This window comes from Erpetoichthys calabaricus, chromosome 1 (genome assembly GCF_900747795.2).
Source record: "Erpetoichthys calabaricus chromosome 1, fErpCal1.3, whole genome shotgun sequence".
Lineage (NCBI taxonomy): Eukaryota > Metazoa > Chordata > Cladistia > Polypteriformes > Polypteridae > Erpetoichthys > Erpetoichthys calabaricus.
In genome coordinates, this window is record NC_041394.2 from 55081071 (window position 1) to 55099873 (window position 18803).

The following is an 18803-nucleotide window of genomic DNA, read 5'->3' on the forward strand; positions in this document are numbered from 1 at the left end:
AAGGTTAAGAAACATTGTGTCATACATCCATCCATTATTTTTCAAGACTCGAGTACCAAGTTCGGGGTCGCGTAGGTTTACCTCACATGCTCTGCATTTTAAGTCGTTGACGTTGTAACAGATTATTAATATGAATCAGTCCAATCGAACCCTGTCAGAAATGGACGGACTGCGTTGAAGTGCTGAAGTTCCCCACAAGACGCAGATAAAGCTGGGCTGTGAACTCGGCTCTACTTGGCAGGGTGGAAAAGGACGAAGTGCATACGCGCGTAAAGTGCTGTTTGTGAAGAAAAAAGCGCCAAGCTTAGCTCTTGACGAAGCCAGACGAGGTGAACGTCTCACCTTCCAAGGCGTATAATGAAGTGAAGAGGGCAGGCTTTGTCACGCACTGAAAAGAACCATAAACACACGCAAATAAGAGAGGATATCAGATATCTCTGACAGCCGGGAATGTCTCTCGGCGTCTGTGCGTCAGGAGGACAGAGGGGTACGCCTCTTCCGACTCTGTTCGTTCCGCTGCAACTTTGCGTGCTCGTCTGGCTTTTAGCAGCCGAGGGCAGGGGCGCTGTTTTGCATCCAGCTGCCGGAAAGAACGACGTCTAATCCCCTCGGTTTCCAAAGAAATTTGGCACCCGGACGCGGCGGAGAGAGTTGCTAAAACTCAACGGAGAGGACAAGCGTTGACGCCAAGCTGGGAGCACAGGATGACAGCCGAGTTCTTTTAGACGCCAAATAGGTGACAAGGCACCACCTGGCGAGGGAGCAGAAGAAGGCACGGCTCTAAAGTTCAAACTTTTATCCTTCTTCCATGTGTTCATTTTGCGGGATGGAGTGAAGCTACACCCGATGTGATTCGTCTTTTTTTTTTCCACTTAAAACACCAGACTACTGGGCCGGGGTAGAAGGAGGTCTGGTACTGCGAGATTCCCGAGCCCGGATCTCAACTCATTCACTCCAGTCTATATTACGACCTGCATGGAACCAATGATGTTTGCGTAACTTGTTCCCTTTTTTCATTTGAATCGGGTGTAAAATCCTCATTTTTTGTACAGACTCCACTGAACTTGGATTTAATAACCAAAGTGACACCTTTTAGCAATTCGGGCAGTTCTCCGGAGCTGCTTTAGTTAAGACTGAGTTGCCAATGGAACTCGAAAATATCGTAGCTAACACAGTGCTGCTGAAAGCCCGAGAAGGTAAGTCGCTGTACTTTGGTTCCCTGTAGATTATTTTTGCGCCGCTTCTAAAGTGATATCGCTTTGTCAGTGTCCTTGGGTGCAAGATTCCCGTTTGGGGAGGGTATGCTGCTCAGCCAGTGTGCGATAGGCAAAGATTCAAGGTAGCCGGCTGCAAGCGCTCTTTTAAAATGCCACCCGGCACACAGCTTGTCTGGTACATTCGGTGTTTCAGGTTTGCCAACAAATTTATTTACACTGAAAAAAAATGTTCTGCAAACAAGCCACATCCGCATGTGGGCTGCCGTTCTTTCACGTTCAACGGGAAATGATTTTCTTTCACGAGTGAAGAACTCGAGGGCTGGAGCTCCTCCAGTGGACATACCGGCAACACTGGAGGTAGCGCGCCTCAACTCCGTAACTCGACAAATGTGTAAGGCAGGGTGGGTGGCTGACCCCACTTCTGCTTAAGGGTTTGTCAGCACGATCTGTCTCCTTTCGTTTTAGATTTAGTTCACTTTGTTACAGTACTAGTACACTTAGCAAAACTGGTTATTTAATTCCGCCATTTCTTGTATTAACATGAACATTTAATTCAATTGGCTGTTTGCCATTTATTCGCACCACTTCATTTTAAAAGGTTCCTGCAGAACAGCACATTTAGGTTAGGATAAATTAACGTGATGCTTTCTTTCTTTCTGTCTCTGTCTTTCTTGCTGTCTTTGTATCTCTCTATTAAATGAAACAGGATTGTTATGTGGTCTGGTAAAGGCCAGAGTTTATCCTGATCATAAATTGGAAAAGTTTTTTTTTTTTTAATCACATTTTACCATCAGGAATGAGTGTATTTATTTGGTTTATTTGTATAGTCACTAAGAAGGAGCATGGTTTTTAATGTACATTTCTGTTTTAGTGTTAGAATTGTCCTTTATTTATAAATATTTGGACTTATCGTTTTTTGTTTGATTGTTATGTTTTGAATGTAAGTTATAATGAGTCTACCTTATATTTCTCAATTTTACTCCCTTTTGAATTGGACATCATCTGAGTAAAAAAAAAACAAAAAACTCCTGTACAGAACTGTACACTTCTGATTTGACGTCATTGTGAAAGATTGCTTTTTCTTTCTCCCTTCTTTTATGGTGAGATTTCTTTAGAAAATTAATTCTGACGCTGAATGCACTTTCCGCAGCCCCTCATGATGCTTGGAGAGACACAGATAAGAGTGGCCTGTTAGCCAGATACACACAATTAGCCGCATGATAAGATAGCAGAGAGCATCACATAGTGTTTATGCCTTGCTCTTGGGTGATGAATTCCTTTCTTCATGTAGTGTGCAGTACTTTGTAGTTTGTGGGAGTGAGCCAGACCTCTAGAGACTATCAAACAGTTCTTTGGATAAGTACATGTTTAGATAACCTAATAAACGTGAATTAAGGCGCAGTGATCCCACACACTAGAATTCCAGCAGTTTGTATATACGACTTCCGTCTTTTTTTTTCCTTTTAATGCACCATTTCCAGTCACACTTGCAACTAAATGAGTTTTACGTATTCTTCACATTGGCTGCAAATGTCCTGTTTACTTTTTCCCAGTAACAGAGTAACCAGATGTTAAACTTTTCCAGTTACGCCTTAAGTAAACTGTGTACAGGTTCCTTAACAACATTATCTTCTTTCCGAGAATAGTCAATACCATGTATACATATGATGTCCCCGTAAGGTGGTACAAGGTAGAATGCACATCATATTCTTTTAATTTATACTTGCAGAGTAACTGAATTATTAAAGAAAACATTGCACACAATGGAGTGCTAGGTGGTCACATTGGTCAGCAGCTCAGTTTTGTCATATTTTGGATAGAACTTTAGACCATGATTGAGGTCCCCAATGGGATAATTTCTGTATATAGTCTGAGCTCTGGTTTCCTTCAGCAGTCCATGGACATACTCTTAGGTTGACTTAAGAGTTTGATTTGACCCAGTGTCAGTAAATGTGACTACAGCTATGTGAGTGGACCTACAATAGAAACTAAATAACTTGATGTTTGGCCGGATGCTGTTTTATTTCATGAAACTGAAATAAAGTTGAATTGTAAATAATGTTTAGATTAAAAATCCCTGAATTTCAGATCCTGAAAAGCAGCGTCTTAGGCCAAAGAACCCCGGCATACTAACTTCAGTCTCACTCAACACCAGTTTAGATTTGAAATGCATTTATGATGCAAGATGTAAATATATTCCTGGCATCTGTTTACATCTGATCACTTATTTGTAAGAGGGCATGTTTTTTCTGATGCAAAATGCCTGAATAAACTTATCAGGAAACGCGTGCTCCATTCACAAAGCAAACCCTGGACACACTGGAAGCTGTTGTGGAGAACAAGATGGTGGCAAAATTGGATGCCATCATGAAAAAATCCCTTCCAGGAGGTGCTATCTTGGACCACTTCAATCACAGGCTCATTCCAGCACTGTGTGCTAAGAAACATTTCAAGGGATCTTTTCTGCCCACTGCTAACAGGTAATTCAGTGCTTCTTACCAACATACTCATCAAGTTCATTTCGAACTTTCTGCACAATATATATTATTCATTTATGTATTTATTTATTGATTAATTGATTGGCTGTATTATTTGTCTTCCAAGTGTTTTTTTATGTTTCTTTTGCTGTTTGCATCTGAATTTCCCCTTGGGATTAATACATTTTTTCTAATCAAATTATACTCCAGTTGTTGGCGACAAGTATTATTCCACATTTTATTACTTATGCAGAGATACACCACCATCCAAAACTCACTGAATTTCAAGAATATTTTAAATAGTAATCTTGAGTAAAACTAAAGAGTGCAGAAAGACAAAGTTATGTCAGTGTTTTCCAAAAAGACAAAAATTGAAGAAAATGGGATACTTAAGAAAGAGTTCTGTTAAATAAGGAAATTGGTTTCAGGTATAATGTAGGGCTTGATTGTGAAATTAGCTGGAATGTAAACTCTACTTGCATCAGTTGTACTGTATTTGAGTGTGTGGTAAATAATGTATTCAATGGAAACAAAGCTCTATGAAGAAGAACACTAGTGTTAGGAAAAATGGTGTTCATGAACAGTGAAGTGACCAATATAATTCACTGACCATTATAACTGTAGTACAGTTATAGACAGGTGACATGAAGGGTGCTGCAGTCTGTTCCATAATAGGCATAGAGCTAATGGAGCACACACTCATAACGATGTTCAGACTCCTCCACAACATACTTCGTTTACAGTCTCCAATTAACCTGACGGCATGCCTTTTAACTCCATGAAGGAAATGAAGATCCAGGATGACACTTGTTTGAACATGGGTATGTGCAAATGTCACACAGGGAGCATCTATTTAGTATATGCAGCTATATTCTCACTGTTTATCCTCATTTTATTTGCTGTTTTGAGTAGTGAATCTGTTTTCACCAGTGAAACTAGTAGATATGTAAGAAACCACTTTTTATGAAATTCAAAAATGTCTGAAAAATGCATAAATAAAAAGATATATGGTTCATGATTTATTGTCCATGCTGTTGGTATTTAATGGATAAAGCCATTTTAGAATATGAGTACTATGATACACTACAGTATATTAATTGGAAGCCCTGAAAGAAATAGTAGAATTTACTAATATTTTGTGATCACATATGTCATCCCTTATCTCCTGGTAACTTAAGACTTTCACACGAGCAGATGACTAATATTTCTTTGCCTAACTGCATTCTGTGGAGGGTTTAACTTTGGTGAAGAGGAGCAATAATTGGTGGAGGTGTGTTTTTTTTTTTTTTTTTTAAGGATTCACTAGCAGTGACTGTCAGAAAGGGGTACTGGGGATAAAATAATGAGAGAGGCAAACATTTGTTCAGTTTCCTCTGTTGCAGTGCTACATGCTGAATTGAAAGCAGTTCATTCTAGTGAGTGTTTTCCAATTATTTGTGAGTTTAGGCTGTTCAAAATGTTTTTCAACATTGACACTCTTACTACAGTTCCACTACTTTTTTAGATTGAGTTAACATTTTAATCAATTTACATTGTACATTACATTAGTCTGGATGTTATTCAGCATTAAATCTTTTTCCCTCATACAGATTAATGAAGTTATAGCTGCCCTCCAGGCATTTATAGCTACTACCATTGTTTTTTTTCACTTCCGCCAGTAAGTACCGGGCTGAACTGTAATGATGATTTTCTTTCAGCTCGATGAGAAAGACACTAACTTTTTGGGAAGAGTTACCACATAGTATAACAAGATCTGTTAAATATATTTTAATACATTCATTGGACCGAACACTTTAGAATTCCTTTTAGGTTAAAAATGAGTGGTGGCTTAATTTAATAAATTTATTTGTTGCTATAGTAGGTTTATCCTGGTATTGATGAAATGAAAATTTGTTTCATTGAATAAAGTTATTGTAATTCCCCTTATAGCTGGAGCAGCTGTGTCTGCTTCAGTCTTTAGCTGTTTTTAAAAATCAGCCTGCAAAGACTGAAGGTTTGACATGGCACATTTTACAATGACAATAAGACCAAACTGTCACTGTACAAAAATAATAAGCAAGCACAAGCCAAAGAAGGGCGGCACGGTGGCACAGTGGTAGCGCTGCTGCCTCGCAGTTAGGAGACCTGGGTTCGCTTCCCGGGTCCTCCCTGCGTGGAGTTTGCATGTTCTCCCCGTGTCTGCGTGGGTTTCCTCCGGGCGCTCCGGTTTCCTCCCACAGTCCAAAGACATGCAGGTTAGGTGGATTGGCAATTCTAAATTGGCCCTAGTGTTTGCTTGGTGTGTGGGTGTGTTTGTGTGTGTCCTGCGGTGGGTTGGCACCCTGCCCAGGATTGGTTCCCTGCCTTGTGCCCTGTGTTGGCTGGGATTGGCTCCAGCAGACCCCCCGTGACCCTGTGTTCGGATTCAGCGGGTTGGAAAATGGATGGATGTATGGATGGAAGCCAAAGAATGAGGTTAAAGGATAGGGCTGGAAACCACAAGATTGCAGGTTCAAATCCCACCACTGGTTTACAGTGTGATAAACACACATACTGGGATGAAGTATGATCTCTGATGCACCCTACTTTACATATGCATTGCTTTATGGTATTCATAATGATAAAAAGATTTGTTGTGGGCTTTTGGTTGTATTTAGAATATGCAGAAAATTTGTAGACACTGGGACCAAAGGCCAATAGGAGTACTTTCTGTCTTCAATTTTCTAGGTTGAAGAATATTACGGAGTTTGTTCCAAAGGCAAATTTGTTGTCTTTAGGAGTACAAAGTGACTATAAAAGTCATATAATTAGAACCAGCTCAGTCAGAATCACTATATCTTTGTGTTAAAGAAGCCTATTCTTTGCTGTTAACATCAAAATATTAACTTCAAATAGACTTTGGGTTACTGCCATGAGCTGGCACCCTGCCTGGGGTTTGTTTCCTGCCTTGCGCCTTGTGTTGGCTGGGATTGGCTCCAGCAGACCCCCCATGACCCTGTAGTTAGGATACAGCGGGTTGGATGATGGATGGATGGATAGACTTTGGGTTATATTTTTATTCTGTCTGTCTAGGCGTAACCCACATTTTCTTATTATTGGGTTAAAGGAGGAGGTTGCTGTCCTGGTAATGCGACGTTAGTAGCCCACACACATGTGATTCTAACGCAGTCACACAGCCAGACTTCCTCTTGGTGTACTAGTTTAGAATGGCCAGTTTGTGTGGCATGCACATTTTTGGAATCTGGTAGGATAATGAAATTCCCAGAAATAATAAACTGTCTTTGGTGTAAATTCTATACAGGTAATGATTAGGCAATTAAAGAGAGCCAGGCCCCTTTAATGCTAATCCTATAGCGAGTTATGGGTGAACATTAAACCAAGATTCTAGTGGTTTGCAAGCTCATTATTTATTAATCAACAGAAAATCTTTTCATTTACAGTGCATACTAGTGTGACATATTAAAAGGAAAGTGGTATACAGCAGGGGTAGGCAACGTCGGTCCTGGAGTGCCACAGTATGTGCAGGTTTTTGTTCCAACCCAGTTCCTTAACGAGAACTCAATTATTGCTGATGAAGCACATATTGCTTAAGTGACATTTTAATGCTTCATTTTAGTGGTCTCGCTTGTTAAGGTTCTCCAACCTTAATTGCTTATTTCAATCTTAAACTGCTGCATTCAGTGTTTTAATTGCTCCTTATTAGCAATAAGATGTAAAAGACAAAGCAGCCAGTAGTTCTCCAGCTAGCTTTTTTCCAATTACATCTGTGTGTGTTCATCATGCACGGTTTGATTTAATAAAACACTTAATAGAAAAATGTGACAGACTGAAAATGATCTGTTTTAGGCTTCAAATCATTTGGATGATATCCTTGGAAAGGAAAAAAATCTACGATATAAAAGCCTTACATTGCACGGACTAACAAGCCATAAAATTAAATAAGGTCTGAGATTGGCAATGATTGGTTTCTAATTAAGCAATTGGGTTGAATGAAAACCTGTAGCCACTGCGGCTCACCAGGACCGACATTGCCTACCCCTGTTTTACATCTTATTGCTAATAAGGAGCAATTAAAACACTGAATGCAGCCGTTTAAGATTGAAATAAGCAATTAAGGTTGGAGAACCTTAACAAGCGAGACCACTAAAATGAAGCATTAAAATGTCACTTAAGCAATATGTGCTTCATCAGCAATAATTGAGTTCTCGTTAAGGAACTGGGTTGGAACAAAAACCTGCACATACTGTGGCACTCCAGGACCGACGTTGCCTACCCCTGGTATACAGTATACCTGTTGAAGCAATGCACGAAGGGTTAACAGGCCTGCCGCCATGTTCATTTAGAGTAATATCAGAGTTACTTGACCCTATGTGTGTTTAGCTTGTTTGCTTTGCTCTTCACCATCCTCTTGGTCATTTTCCTGCATTGTATTCTTAGTGTATATTCAACCTTCCCCAAGAGAGAGTGTGAGAAGCTGGCTGACTTATGTCTATAGGACATTTGTCTTTACGTAAAACCTATGCACATACAATTTTTTGTTTTTAATAATTAAAGCTAGAATTTTTGTTTTGAATTTTGATATGATTTTCTGTCTTTCTGTAAAAAATGTATAACTTTATAAGTTGCATTTGTCATGCTTTTCGAATTTGTGTTGAAATTTCTGTAAGAATTGACAGGTTTTGGTGTTGCCGCTCAAAACTATGAGTCGTATAATAAAATGAAAACCAAAGTAAAATATACATTTGTGTTGTGCTGCGGCTTTGCCGACAGCGGTTCCTGGCTGTGTTATCAGTACTATATTTACAGTAGCTGTTGTGTTAATTGTTTTATACTGAAGATTAAAATTATGCTCTATTTGGAGTTCATTTTGTGTAGTGAAGATTGACTGGTAGTCTACTTATGTGTTAGTCATTGCTGGTTTTCTCCACAATCCTTGGATGTTGAAGAAAAATGAATATGGTAGGGTTTCTTTAATTTTGTATGTTTTTAAGTATTTGCAGTCTGTATGTGGTCTGGTATTTTCCCTCTTTTATAACAGAAAATAGAAATAATTCTTATAAAATGAATAAATATTTCAAGCATTTTATATAGCAAATTTTTGCACCATCGTAATCATTATTTATGTGCAGACATTTACATTTTGTTATAAATGTATGTCAGTTGTTAATTTTTATAAAAGTACAGTCATATGTTTGTGCGCAAGTTTCAATTAGTAAATGCTAATTTATGTATTTCACTTTAGTTTTCTGACATTAGAGAGGAACGATTGTTGTTTATTCTGTGGCTTGTAAGTGCTGTGGCATTTAGGAGCAGTTATGAGCAGAACCCCAAATCCAGAAAGAAGTCAGGGAGGTCAAAGAATAAAAAAAATAAAGTAATTTATTATAAACATAAAGAATAAGCAGATGGGTAAAGGTTTATGGAGATACAATACAACTGAAAACAACAAACGTACAGCCTCCCAGGGCATGATTATCACACTTATTTACAAGATTTTCTTGCTAACTCCGTAATCCCTTTCCCTTTTTTTTTTCTTTGGCCCTCACTCTGCAGGCCAGCCATACATCATCCAACCCTAATACTCTTGTTTCTAAGTATGTTGGGCTGAGGACTGGAAGGAGATCTTAAACATTAGCTAGGTATTACTTCACAGGCAGTCTCTGTGACCGTTTCTGGCATCTGAGGTCAGAAGTAACACTGGGAACTCCTGGCGCCATCCTCCCTAAAGTTCCTCTAGTAGCTAAGTTACCTGTCTATACTGAGATGTAGCAGAGCTATATGTATAAGGTGTTGGGTCTTATAAATGCCACCTGGTATCATTATTTGTATTGGTGCCCAAGAAGTAACACTCTCTGTGGTTCCATTCATAAGGCTTAGGATCCACCTATTGGTGGTGTCCGATGTTTACCTTCAGTGTTACAGTTACCGCGGCATGTGCTACTTGGATGTTTTATGGGCTGAGTCATGTCCTGTATTATGAATTTTGTTTTTGCATATTTGCAGTAATGGTCCTTGCTGTGCTTTCTTTCATAATAAATGTATCGTAGATCATAGTTTAATATAATATACTGTATACAGTAAGAGCGTAAAAAAACTTGATGACAAGAGATCACTCAGCCAAGCATAGGCTGTTGTCTACTAGTATGAGACAACTCAGTGTTGGAAGGCAGAAAGTGGTGGCATGTTTTCATTCCAGCCAATCTGACAACTGGAACATAAATTACATGTGATTTTGCCACTCGATTAACTGAATTTATTGTGAAGATACTGTTAAGGTTTGGCCTATTTTTCTGACTAATGCCGTGACAGATATGTCTCGTTTTTTACATCATTTGTTGACTTTTATTTTGTCTTTTAAATTTTGTGTTGGAGCACTTCCTTCTAAAACATTTTAATAAAGTAGTGAATATCTGATGAAAAGACCATAGTGTAAATGATAAAAAGTGAGTTAGTGCCTGTTATTCATATCAGAATTTGCTTATCAGGAGGCATCTGACTTTAAGCAATGGAGTGATGTGACTAGAATTTTCATCCCCAAAGTTCATGCAAATTTGTGCTGATAGGCCATGTGCTGTTTTCACTAGACTAGGTAATGCTTCACTGTAAAGGAATACACAGTGAATCAAGAACACCTAAAGCCTATGTCACATTAGGCAATTTTTCTTGCAGTTTTTAGTCAAGGCCTAATGTGATATAGTCCGCGACTGACACCAACTAGTCTGCAACTTGTTCCAATAAAATCAAACCGCTTTTTTCTTTAGTCATAGGGGTAGGCTGTGTGTAAATAAGAAATGAAAACCAATGAAAGCTCATTTGGAAGAACAATGCATAGACTGTAGTGATGAGGAATAAGGAACGCTTATTTTTTGATCCTTGAAAACAAAAGAGAGGCTAGCTTTTCTGATGTCTCTTGTTCTACATACGAAAATAGAATGGGGGGAAAAAATGGATAGAGGTTGTGTTTGAACTCGTCATACATGTTAACTTTTTGTACTTCATTGGCTGTCTAAAAAAGGGGTGAGCAAGGCTGTGCTGGAAAGTCAACACTCAGATGGTGAAGTAGACAAACAGTGATTTTCAGTCTTTCAAACTGACCTTGCCAGAAATCAGCAGCTGCAGATGGCAAATCTGACATACCCCACAACTAGAAGTCATGTAGTGTGACATTGGCTAAAGCCAAAAATTTGTGGACAAACACATAAAACATTTTGAAGAAGCATAGAAAGAAAAGCATGCTATCCCCGGATGAATTCACCTTGAGCCCAAAACTTATATGATAGTAACACTTAATTTAATTAAAAAGTGGACCAGTAACAGACATCTGCTCAGTCTATAGCTGATTCTTACCTTGTGCTGAGTGCTGCTGGGATGTTTTGTACTACAATGTGTGCTACCCTGACTTGAATTCAAAGGAGTTGAGAATACAATGTATGTTTATGAAGCACCATTTAAGTAGTGTATACATGCAAAAAAGAGAAACATTAGTTCAGTGCCTCTAATGCCTAGAACAATATGCACAAATATTTTAGTTTGTATCGGTGCTAGATTTCAGCTTTATGCACATACTACGTATATATAACCAGCCAAGGGCCATTGACTTTTCTTTTAAAGTAATTTTATTGCAGATATTTTTTGAGTTTTCTGTTTTTCTCATAAAATGTAAAACTAGAGTATGCCTATATGAAAAGCATAAAATCACACATTGAATAATAAAGTCAATTTAATATGAAAACTGACGTACAAGAAAAATGCCATATATGCTTGTAAAATTTGAAATTCATTTTTTTAAATATATAAACTTAGTTATGGATTTTATTTTGCTGCATAAAGATTTATTCTTTGAAAACATTTTGACTATTTTGAATATGTCGATTGTGAGTGTTTATTCTTACACTAACTGTTGATCCTCTCTAAACCTTCCCAACTTGTGTGTCTATTTTCACATATGTACAGCAGCATAAGTCTTACATGTGCCAATGAAAGGGGAAAAGAAACACTGTAATATTAAAAGCCATTTACTATCGGCTTTTATTTCACAGCTTAGTTGTAAAATGTTAGATTAATATATCGGATTTTAAACAATTACTTGCTTGTCTTTCTTTGTAATGGTGGTCAGTGTGGTAAACCAAAATATACATTATAGAGATTGTGAATTAGGCAGTGGCAGGGGCAATCCTTTTGATACAGGAGAAAAAATGTTTTGTCTACATAATACTTTTGTTTAGTACTCGTGTTACATTAATTTTTCTTTCATTGTGTGTAATTTTATCAAAAATGCTTGTTTTTGTTTTTTTGTTTAAGTATACAGTATGTGCCTTTACAATGTGAGAGGAATCATGGCTGGTTCAACCCATGATCAGAAACCAGCCATTATACAACTCTTATTAACCATTCTGAGGAAATTGTTGTCTATTATCTTCAGACCTTGGGACATCTTCTAGGGTCAGGAATAATTTTCATTTCATTTTTGTTTATTTTATTTATAAAGAGCTTTTCAAGTGAAATGCATAAAGTGCTTTCCAATGACAAAACAAAAAGCCATAAAAAAGAATAGCAAAAATACAGTAAAATAACCATTGCAATATTTACTGTAAAATTGTATAAAAAATAACAAGCCATCACACCTAAATGCAAATAAATAGATACATAATAGAGAGATATAAAAACAAGAAATAAATATTTGTCTAAAATATTGTTTTTAATAGAGTTTTAATTGTTGTTACAGAAATAGATGCTCTAATATCAAGGTGAAGGTAATTCTAGAGTTTGGGGGCCATAACAGAGAATGCTCTTTGTGTTGTTTTTAATCTAGTGCGTAGAATAACAAGTAAGCACTGGTTAGACGATCTAAGAGGTCTACCTGGATGATAAAAGTTCAGCATGTCTTTAACATATACTGAAGCCAGACCATTTCAGAGCCATATAGGTTAGAAGCAGGATCTAAAACTGTATCCTATCACTAACTGGTAGCCAATGTAATGCGGCTAAAATAGGGGTGATATGTGCAGAGGACTTTGACCTGGTGAGACGCCTTGCAGTAGCATTTTGCACCATTTATAGCCTAATCATACTGGTTTTGCTAATAGTTGAGAGCAAGGAGTTACAATAATCCAGCTGAGAGATAATAAAAGCATGAATTAATTTCTCATTGTCCCAGACATTCAAAATGGGTCTGATTTTAGCAATAATCCTTAAATGATAAAAAACGAGCCTGAGCTAGTTTTTTGACATGAAACTCAAAAGTTTAACCTTGAGTTGAATAGAACACTTAAGTTTTTGGCCACAGTTTTTAAAGTTAAGAGCTAGGTTTTCCAAGGAAACTTTAACTAGATTTGCATTTTTGTCGATCACCTATAATTAGCACTTCTGTTCTATCTGAATTTAGTTGAAGAAAATGAAAAGTCATCCAGTTATACAGTTGTGAAGCATTGTAAAACCACTTTAATTATTATGATCCAAAACTAAATAAAGCTGTAGATCTAAATGAATATCATGCTTTCTAATAATAAAGCCTAAGTGTAGCATATACCTGTAAACTGAAAATAAAGGACCTAGGATAGAACCTTGTGGTACACCATAATTTATGATGGTAGTGGAAGATGAAGTGTTGCCACAGCCAACTTTACATTTTGTATTGGACAAATAAGAAGAAAACAATTTTAATGCTGTTTCAGATAAACCAACCCACTGATTCAGTCTGTATACCATAGCGTTATAGATTGATCAGTGGTCTTAAAGGGTGCACTTAGATTGAAGAGAACTAAAACTGAGGTCTTACTTGAGTCCTCTTTTTTAAGAAGGTCATTAGTGACACTAAAGAGTAGTGCTGGGCAGTATATCGGTTCATATCAAAAATGGTTTCTTTTTGTTATAATATGGATTTTTCTTATACTGCAACACGGGTTTAAATATCCTAAACAACGTTCGGATCGTGGTGGAGCGGGAAACTGTTTAAGGGGGGATCTTTTTCACTGCTTCACAGCTAAACAGGCATGCAACGGAGTACATGCATTATTGGAGGTATTGAACGGTGAAAATGCACAGAGAACATTCTGAAACTGAAGCTGCAGCAGATGATAAAGTTGAACATGATGACACAGAAGAACGTTTTCTGAAAAAAGGAGCCGTGTCTGTTGTCTAGAGATACTTTGGTTTTAAAAGGTCAGATGTGGACCATTATGTTCAAATGTGTGAATACTGTTTCTATACTACTGGATAATACTGCAAGCCAAGTTGTACTTGTTTTTTTTTTTTCCAATACTGTGTAATGTACCTGGGTACTGTGTAATAGTGTGACAACATGTTGAATTTATTCTCGACATTTCCACTTTAATCTTGACGTTTATGACAAGAATAAAGTCGACATGTTGACTTTATTCTCGTAATTTGTCATTAAAGTAGAACATTGTAAACTACATCTTAAAATTAAATATTTCATTTACTGTATTTTCTCAAACCCCGTCATAAGTTATGTAGCACATTAAATGCTTTGTGTTAAGTGTTCCCCAAGCCATGTTAATCGTTATGTGCTTCTTAAACTGACTTCCTTTTGCATTAAGAGGAGACGCAGGTAGCGATCACCACACAGAATACATTAATTTCATGATATTCCTGCTCCCTGAATATTTAGAATACTAAGATAAATACTTGATATCATTTTCATGATGAAATGCATTAAAGCATGTATTAATCATGTGGGGGCACAGTGGCGTGGAGGGTGCACTGCTGTGTCCAGAGTGTTCCCTGACTTGAATTTGCATGTTTTTCTGGTGGGTTTACTTGGCGTGTTTCAGTTTTTTTCAAAGTCATGTAGAATGTGGGGTTTTGTTATGCTATATTGACCCTGCTAGTGTATGTATTGTTCATATTCACCCTGCGATGTGCTGGTGCCCTGTTCAGGATTTGCTCCTGCCTCGCACACCATGCCTCCTGGGATGGGTGCAACCCTGAATGGATGGCATAATTAAACATGTATAACGAAGGTTTTTTTAAAGTTCTGAACACTCTGTGGTCTAAGTTTATAACTAGTTTTAATTTCACAAAGACATTTATCGTGTGGTGATTGGTTATGTGGAGAAAGAAAAAGTCGGCCCGATCTGATGACTTCCTTGAGAAATTTTGTTGGAAGACTGGTCTGTCTGGTTCTAAAATGGGCTTAAATGAAGCTAAAAGATTTAAACTGGGACCTGGCATCTCAACATAAGAGACAAGGTGAGTGATAGAGGCCCTTAGCGTGTTAATTTTATCAGTAAAAAAAGGTTAAAAATTGTGGTTCAACACAACATGGTCTGCCTTCTTTGATGTTGGGTTGACAAGAACATATAAAGTTTCAAATGGGAAGCTAGAATTATAACGGTTTACGTAAATGAAGTTAGAAAAGTAAGATGTTCTAGCTGGTTTTAAAGGATTATTACATGTAGACATTGATTCTTTCAAGTGTTCAAAGTGCACATTTAGCTGGGAGTCTTTCTGTGCTCTTTCAGCTTTTCTACTTTTTTTTCCTCATTGCCTGTATATCATCAGTGAGCCACAGAGTAACAGTAAGTTTTCACCTAGCTGTAAATTCTACTGGGGCAACAGAATCCAAAGTGGACTGACATATGTTATTAAAATCATCTAGAAGATTATTTGGCTTGTTTAAATTAAGTAGATGAGAGCATGATCTTGGCACATTGAAGAGAATTTCACAGCAGCCTCATTATTAAACAAATGGGTCAGATAGCCCTGTTTACCCGACATAGGAGTATATTGTATAACAGACATTAAAATGTATACATTTATGATCAGACATCACAAAGTCCATTGATGTAACATTAAAAGGGAATTTACCAACTGTAAAAACTAAATGTAGGGTGTTCTAATGATGTTAGAATAATCAACATTTCTAGCATTTGCTCTCCTGTGAATTCTTTTATTAATAACATGAGGAATTAATGTATAGTTCACATAGTGTACTTTGCAGGAAGCATAACAAACTTTAGTACAACCATTAACATTAATTACCTTGCTTGCTAGTCAAAAGTCATTCAAAACATAATTAAGATTTTCTTGTAGCATGACTAAACCAGTTTCGCTTCGATGCATACCGTCTTTGGCGTAGAATTACTGTTTTTCCCAGAACAAATCCCAGTTTTGCACAAAAGCGCTATTCTGGACCTCACGTAATGATGGCAGAGCCAAAAGTCTGCTAAAGATTTCAGAGCCTCTTGTAAAGGTCGGAACAAGGCCAGACATGATTATCCTTGACTCGGATGCAAAGCATTGAACAGTTTTGACCAGCTCTGATATGTCCTTTTTTTAGAATTTCAGAGTTCCAACAGAAAGTGTTATTTAACCCAACATGGAGTACCACAGACCCTTTGTTGCCAGATTTACAAAGAATGCTCGGTATTTTCTGTGTGATATCAGAAACACAAGCTTTTGGGAAGCACCTTTTATGTGCTTTGCAATGTCTTGTTGCAACTTTCACATTTTTTTATCGTAAAGTCCCCCAATAATTAAGATGTCTTTATTGTTAATAACAGAATACGTTGATGATGGCGAGGAGGAAGTACAATCCACTGTCTGGGTGAGCTTATCACACCGATTACAGGTTTTAAAATTAGGCTGGGGATGGGAGACTTTGATTGATATTTACTGATCGAAATTGTCAAGGACATTCAATGGCCCATGTCTGGTGCTGGAGTAAAAAATACCTCCGCTGGCCTCCTATGAGTGGCAAGCTACTCTGGAAATGGGCTTTTACTCCTCAACAAATTGAGGGCAACGCTGACTCTCAAATTCAATGTTTCATTCAGTAATGGCATGTCTGAGTGCTGTTTTGATTCTAAAAGCTCAGTTTTTCTTTCAAGAAGTGACTCAATTTTCTTTTCGAGTTCCACTAATTCAGCATTTACCAGTTCTCACTCGGTCAGATGTATTACCACTTTAGTTGCTTGTTCATGTTTCGGCAGTGGTAGTTCTGTCAGCACCATAATATTAACAGAAACTTCTTGGACCATTCTATTTGAACTCCTTGTAGTTGCAGGGGAAAAGAATATCCCAGGTAACCAACTATCTATACTGAGATGTAGCAGGAACCCAAATGTAATGTGTTGAACATTACACTATGACACTTTAAAGTATACTAGTTATCCAAACTATTTTTTTGCTTGTGGTCCATCTGTGTAGAATTAATTGTAGTGCTTTGTAAAAGATGCATATGAAAATGGTAACTTCAAATGAATGTGGCACTTGAAAATGTATCCCTTAATAAAAACAGGGCTCACGGTAACTGCAAAGTAAAATGATGAAAGAGAAAGTGGAATATAGCACACTTTTGATTGACTCTTTGTAATGGTAATAAAAAGAAACTCTTACAAAATCCATTGTGATTGTTCTAACACATTAAATAGTCATTAATCAAATTTTCCCTTTTTTCAGCCATTCCAATTATTTTTTTTTTTTTTTTTTTTTGTGACAAGTTCTCAGATAAAATGCAAATAATGCCCCAATTTTACAAATTACTGGTTACATAATGAGGACACATAAAGTCACAGATTTGTTCACACAGAACAATAAAGTAGTTTGAAACTGATTAACATAAATAGAAACCAACAATATCTGTCCATTAATTAGTTATTGAACTATGGCCAGTTGACAGTAGAGGAAAGGAAAGCAAAACTCCAGTCAGCATCATCTCTGAAAAATAAAACTCTTGGGGGTACAAAGTCAAAGTCAGACACAGTGACAATCATAGAGACCTTGGTCAGTTAGTTTCCCAGACATTTTGGATATTCTATAGTAGGATTTTTGCTTGGCTGCCCAATCTGATGTCGGAATGTTTCCATCCAATGACTTGAAGGCTCCGGATGACTTTTCCATGGGTAGGAGAACAGATTGGCAGTAGAGCAGCACCACAGCAAAATACTGAAAAGAGAAAGAGAACAGAGGAGGTTTAATAACCATTTATAATATTGTATTACTTTGTATCTTTGTTTGTTGGGTATTTGTACAAAACTATGTGCACAGCCGATCAGCAGCTCTATACAAGGTAGGATGGAATAATTAATTATGCCTTCTTTGATAGACTAATCATGGAAAGTAACAATTACTGAATTCCGTTTAATTTTTTCATTCTCTCTGAGATCAAGCTTTCCAAGTTACAGACTGAGCTAAAAAAAAATGAGTGTTATAATCACAGACACATTTACTAAGTGCAAGTGCACTGGCAAATTAGAGGTACTCACACCATAGGACTAACTGGGTGTCATATAAAAAACATATTTAGAAGTATGATCCCAAACAACATGTTTTAGAAAGTGTGAATGTATTTCTTTGCTGCAACTTTCAGAAAAATTGAAAAGTATAAGTAATGTTAAACTCCAAAATCAGCCCTTGGAAGTAGGCTAAGCACTGTCCAAAATAAAGAGAATTGCCTGCAAATTAGAAATATTTTGTTTTCAAATTTATGCAGTGCAAACTGTTAAACCACTTTACACAAATGTTTATACAGTGTGACCAGGTGAACACACAGAGGGAAGCCAAAAGGAATGCTGTGGTACTGGGCTGCCCCGTTTAATTGGTATAAAATAAATAAAAAAATAAAGGTAATGCACTTGGCATAAACAAGGCTGACTTTAGATAGCCAGGCAAAAACTTTTGGAATAGTGTTCCAACAGTGGGAGTTCTGTCCTCAATGTAGGCAAGGTCAAAATGGGATGCCAAATCTGGGTTCCATGGATGGGGCTAGGCACCCTCCTTGGCTGTCTTCTTGGAACTACAGGGGAAAGAGAAAGTACTGTTAGCACTAGCGCCCTGCCCCTCTTGTCCTAGAGTGGTATTGCTTACCTTACCAGTAGCTGGAATTTGGTCATTAGACACACATGCATTGCAATATCCTTTAAAATTCAACTACATAGTCCAGTATGAAGAGTGCTTAGCATGCAAACCACATGATGTCCCAGTAACATTAACTCAGTGGTGTAGATAACCATTAACCGTTGTGACAGATAGGGGGCGCTGTCGTCCCCTTGAACCCTCAGACCACTCATCAGACACCAGATAAAAGTCCAAAATATTATTTATTATAATAATAAAGTGCACAAAGCACACTCCACTTCCCAATACTCTATAAACAATCAACAATCAA

The 18803-nt window shown here is 37.4% G+C and overlaps 1 protein-coding gene across 1 annotated transcript in view; it reads left to right on the forward strand.

The window, feature by feature from the left end:
• The first annotated feature begins 249 nt into the window (after window positions 1-249).
• Window positions 250-18803, forward strand: part of grk5l (G protein-coupled receptor kinase 5 like) — a 159060-nt gene continuing 140506 nt past the window's right edge. Inside the window, exon 1 of the mRNA XM_028799776.2 lies at window positions 250-1196. Coding sequence (XP_028655609.2) covers window positions 1145-1196 — 52 coding nt within the window. The 5' untranslated portion in view covers window positions 250-1144. The remainder of the gene's footprint in view (window positions 1197-18803) is intronic.